Here is a 5507-nt window from a genome sequence, read left to right as displayed (position 1 = left end):
GGGAGGCGGAGCTTGCAGTGAGCTGAGATCCGGCCACTGCACTCCGGTCTGGGGGATGGAGCGAGACTCTGCCTCAAAAAAAAAAAAAAAGAAAAAGAAATCTGAAGTAAAATTTTGAGTTTCATACAGACTATCTTTACTCAATCTGTACTTCAACATGGAAATTTTATGCACTTGCATTTATTATTTATTTTAAAAGTGACTTAAATATGTACTGAGAATATATTCATAAGTTTATAAATCTTAAAATGTAAGTTATAATTTTTCATTACAATTAAACATGGAAATAGAATTTGAATACATACTCTAATTTGTTACCTGATACATTTCTTTTCCAAAAAGGTAATCCCAAACTTGTCTTTGAACATCCCAATTCACCAAGTAGCCCTAAAAAATATTTTTGTAAATTTAAGTATCAAGACTATTTGAATAATTTTTAAAAATCAGATTATAAATATTTGAATAATATTTAAAAATCAGATTCTAAATCACTGATTTCTATCTCTGGTTACCATTTCCAGTGTAATGCTGTTTGAATTTTTTTAATTAAAATTTTTTTATTATACTTTAAGTTTTGGGATACATGTGCAGAACGTGCAGGTTTGCTACATAGGTATACTGCTGTATGAATTTCAAACCGATTATGTTAGTATGTTTTTCTCCTTCAAAAAGTTAAAAAAACAAAAAACTCACAAATAAGCAATAACTAAAATGTCAGAGGTTCAGAAGACACACCTATATATATATATACAGTTGCCTCCCTATACTTATTTTCTTACATTAATGTGTGCATACCACTTAAGAGTTAATGTAAGTAAAAATCAGTACTCACAATAAGTAACTAAATCATGGTCATTTATTTTTACCCAAACAATTAAATTTTAATTTGGGTTTAATTAGGTTGTAGTTAAAATTTAAGTTACACGCAGCCTTCTACATACAATTAAAATTATCTTTAAATTTAGGTCTACAATGCTAGAAATGAAACATAATTAATTGGATTACCTTTTGAAAAGGAAGGATGTAAAACAGTCCAGAAGGGTCTTTGATTTCATCTATCTGGTTGGCAGTAAAAGTTTTAAGACGTGCTGTTTTTGACCGGAACTGACAATTAGGAATAACCCTAGAAACAAGGAAACAAATAATTATCCCCTAAATATTTAGCTCCTAAAAACATTTTTATTTAACCACTACTCTTGATGCCAATAGATTAGTGTATCCTAAGATTGGTATATCCAGTGTTTCTCATTCTGTCTTAAAATAATGCAAGAGGCTGGGAGTGGGGGCTCATGCCTATAATCCCAGCACTTTGGGAGCAAGATGATCACTTGAGACCAGGAGTTAAGACCAGCCTAGACAACACAGCCAGAACCTGTCTCTACAAAAAATAAAAAATAAGGCCGGGCATGGTGGCTCATGTCTGTAATCCCAGCACTTTGGGAGGCAAAGGCGGGCAGATCACTTGAGGTCAGGAGTTTGGGACCAGCCTGGCCAAGAGGGTGAAACCCCGTCTCTACTAAAAAAAATACAAAAATGAGCCAGGCATGCTGGTACATGCCTATAGTACCAGCCACTAGGGAGGCTGAGGCATGAGAATCGCTTGAACCTGGGAGGCAGAGGTTGCAGTGGTCCGAGATCGCACCCCTGCACTCCAGCTTTGGAGACGGGGCAAGAGTCAGTCTCAAAAATAATAATAAAATAAAATAAAAAAAGAAAAATACAAATCAGGCAGGCATGGTGATGAGCATCTATATTCCTATCTTGTAGAGGAAGGCTGAGGCAGGAGGACTGCTTGAACGCAGGAGTTTGCAGCTGAAATGAACTGTGATCCCACTACTGCACTCCAGCCTGGGTAGACAGAGCAAGACCCTGTCTCTATTTCCCAATAATAATAACATTAAAATGCCCCCCCCCCATTTTTTTTTTTAAAGTTCAGTATGTAACAAGTTCTATATGGATCCTTTCTCTAATAATCCTCAAGAAATCCTTACAGGTCAGTATTGCTTCTGCCAACTGCAGAGATGAGAGCCAGTATTTTGGTAAAGGTCTTAGTCTTTCTGGCTTTACACAGAGAGTCTTAACACCATTTGGATTAAAGATTCACAAGTTAGACTAGGCGTGGTGGCTCATGCCTGTAATCCCAGCTACTCAGAAGGCCGAGGTAGGAGAATGGCGTGAACCCGGGAGGCAGAGCTTGCAGTGAGCCAAGATCACACCACTGCACTCCAGCCAGAGTGAGACTCCGTCTCAAAAAAAATTAAAAAGAAAAAAGATTCACAAGTTAAAAATTATGGCCATAAAAATTAAGTTTCCAGCTGGGCATAGTGGCTCATGAATGTAATCCCAGCACTTTGGAAGGCTGAGGCGGGCAGATCATGAGATCAGGAGTTCAAGACCAGCCTGGCCAACATGGTAAAACCCCATCTCTACTAAAAAATATAAAAATTAGCTGGGCATAGTGGTACGTGCCTGTAATCCCAGTTACTGGGGAGGCTGAGGCAGGAGAACTGCTTGAACCCAGGAGGCGGAGACTGCACTGAGCAGAGATCATGCCACTGCACTCCAGCCTGGGCAACAGAGCAAGACTGTATCAAAAAAAAAAAAAGAAAAGAAAGAAAAAATTAAGTGTCCATGAAGCCAAAGACCTTCAATCAGCAAGATGCTATAGGGCAGGGGTCCCCAACTGCAGGGTTTGTGGTCCAGTACCTGTCTGTGGTCTGCTAGGAACCAAGCCTTCATAGCAAGAGGTAAGCACCACGGTGGGGAAGAGGGGTGGTGCCATGAGCATTAACATCTAAATTTCATCTCCTGTCAGATCATCCATCGCATTAGATTCTCATAGGAGGACGAACCCTATTTTGAACTGTGCATGCAAGGGATCTAGTTTGCACACTTTTTTTTGTGAGAATCTAATACCTGAGAACAGTTTCATTTCAAAACCATCACACAAACCCATACCCCCACCCACATGTTAAAATTGTCTTCCATGAAACCAGTCCCTGGTGCCAAAAAGATTGGAGACTGCTGCTGCTACGGGGTACAGAAGTAGCAACTATTTTTTTTTTTTTTTTTTTGAGATGTAGTCTCCGTCACCCCAGGCTGGAGTGCAGTGGCTGGATCTCAGCTCACTGCAAGCTCCGCCTTCTGGGCTCAGGCCATTCTCCTGCCTCAGCCTCCCAAGTAGCTGGGACTACAGGCGCCTGCCACCGCACCCGGGTAATTTTTGTATTTTTAGTAGAGACAGGGTTTCATCGTGTTAGCCAGGACGGTCTCGATCTCCTGACTTCGTGATCCACCCCTCTCGGCCTCTTGCTGTTTGCCATGAGCTTACAATCTGGTTTGGAAGACAAACTAGAGCCATTATCAATTATACACATACAACACGACACTGGGATAATACTGTAAAAAATGTTTTATACCTGCTTATTTCACTTATAATACTGTCAACATTTTCTCTACATGTTTAAATATTCTTTGAAGACATAATTTTAAGAAGCTGAATTTGTTATCAATCTCATGGTTGTATTTTGATGTATTTAGCCAATATGCTATTCCTGATTATTTAGCTTGCTTCCCATTTTTTGGCTGCCTGTATACGATGTCTATGAATAATACAAAGCACTTCTAATTAATTCTCTAAGTAATAATAGAATTACTGTGTCGTGGCCGGGCGTGGTAGCTCACGCCTATAATCCCAGCACTTTAGGAGGCTGATGCAGGCAGATCACGAGGTCAGGAATTCAGACCAGCCTGGTCAGTATGGTGAAACCCCGTCTCTCCTAAAAATACAAAACTTAGCTGGGCACGGTGACGCGCGCCTGTAGTCCAAGCTACTTGCGAGGCTGAGGCATGAGAATGGCTTGAACCCGGGAGGCAGATGTTGCAGCAAGCCGGGATGGTGCCACTGCACTCCAGCCTGGACGACAGAGCGAGACTCCCTCTCCAAAAAAAAAGAGAATTGCTGTGTCAGCTGGGTGCGGTGGCTCACACCCGTAATATCAGCACTTTGGGAGGCCAACGCAGGTAAATAGCTTGAGGCCAGGGACTTGAGACCAGCCTGGCCAACACGGTGAAACCCAGTCTCTACTAAAAATACAAAAAATTCGGCGGGCGTGCCGCACGCCTATAATCCCAGCTACTCCAGAGGCTGAGGCGGGAAGATCACTTGAATTCAGGCTGCAGTGAGCTGAGATCGCGCCACTGCACTCCAGCCTCCACAATGATAACGATACAGATTGCCAAAATGTTTTCCAGAAAGGCTGTAACAATTTACATTCCTACTCAGTTTGATTTCCCTCCTTCTTTTTCAAAAGAAATGAAAAAGAAGGAAAGGAGGAAGGAAGATAAGAATTTTTTTTAATGCTCTGTTAATTTGATAAAGGGAAGGCGTGACTTTAAGTTTACTTATTTATTCAAACATATATTTTATGACTATACATGTTATGAATGCCATTGTATTAATAGTACTTCTGTTTAACTGACCTTAACAACTAGGTCGGCCAGTAGGCCAGTCTTCAAAGCCTCTAGATCCTAAGACCGTGATTTTTAGACTTTTAGGGGGTCATAGAACCCTTTGAGAATCTAATGAAACCTATAATCTTGTACCCAGGAAAATCCACATACACCCAAACACGCTGCCCACAGTTTCCAAAGGCTGATGAACTTTACGGACCCTTCTGTTAGGAACGCATCTCTACAAGTCTATTTTCCTTGGCTATTTCCTCTTAAGAAATAAAAGAGACATCCCACTTCCGGGGCCTCGCAGCCCAAAACTAAAACCAAAATCAATTTCAGCTCAAAGCATCACAACCACCCACCCAGCTCCAACCAGGGAATCCCTCTGGCTAAGTCAGGGCCGCGCGGGGGCGTTTGCAGTTCATTGATGTCCGGAGATGAAACGTAGCACATGAAACCACTAGGCGTATATATCTTGTCCCTCGGAGAAAGAAAGCACTTACGACACATTTTCATGGCTGTAACCGATTTTGGCGTTGTAAGCTCCGTTATCCAGCACTAAGGTCGTCATTTCACCACCAACCACACCGCAGCCACCGTTGTTTTCCCTTTCCGACCCCTCTGCTCGAGCTTTTTCCGGTACTCTATGGTTTGTTGGGCGGAGCATTATGACGCGCCTCTGGTCACCCTAGCAACGGTGAACGCCGGAAGTCGGAGATGCTAAGCCGCACAGACTGTTAGGGAGTGTCCGCTGTGCTTCCAAACTTAACCTGTTTATGTGGTGGTAAGATTTGACTGCTAAGTGCTTTCTCGCTCATTTCGTATTTGTTTTTAACTGCGCAGATTGATTTGCCCAAGTTTTTTCTAATCCTGTAGAGAACCGGCTGCGTTATGTGTGTGTGTGCATGTGTGTGTATATGTGTGTGTCTTCCGATAGCATTCTTCAGACGGTGACATTCTTTGAAGAAAAAAGTGCAAAACCATACGCAGCAAGAAGGTCTATCGACTGCCTTGCTCTTGGACTCAAATTCATACTGTCCTCTTCCCCATCC

At 41.9% G+C, this 5507-nt stretch overlaps 1 protein-coding gene across 1 annotated transcript in view; it reads right to left on the bottom strand.

The window, feature by feature from the left end:
• ACTR6 (ARP6 actin-related protein 6 homolog (yeast)) overlaps positions 1-5137 on the bottom strand; it is a 25146-nt gene extending 20009 nt beyond the window's left edge. The window contains exons 1-3 of the mRNA XM_011934638.1: positions 4959-5137; positions 1006-1123; positions 319-387 (exon numbers count right to left, since the gene is read on the bottom strand). Of these exons, the coding sequence (XP_011790028.1) occupies positions 319-387; positions 1006-1123; positions 4959-5122 (351 nt within the window). The 5' untranslated portion in view covers positions 5123-5137. The remainder of the gene's footprint in view (positions 1-318; positions 388-1005; positions 1124-4958) is intronic.
• Between the last annotated feature and the right edge of the window lie 370 nt (positions 5138-5507).

The sequence above is a fragment of the Colobus angolensis genome, unplaced genomic scaffold (assembly GCF_000951035.1).
Source record: "Colobus angolensis palliatus isolate OR3802 unplaced genomic scaffold, Cang.pa_1.0 Scaffold10, whole genome shotgun sequence".
Lineage (NCBI taxonomy): Eukaryota > Metazoa > Chordata > Mammalia > Primates > Cercopithecidae > Colobus > Colobus angolensis.
Note: the sequence above shows the minus strand (reverse complement) of the source record. Positions and strands in the feature narration are given on the sequence as shown.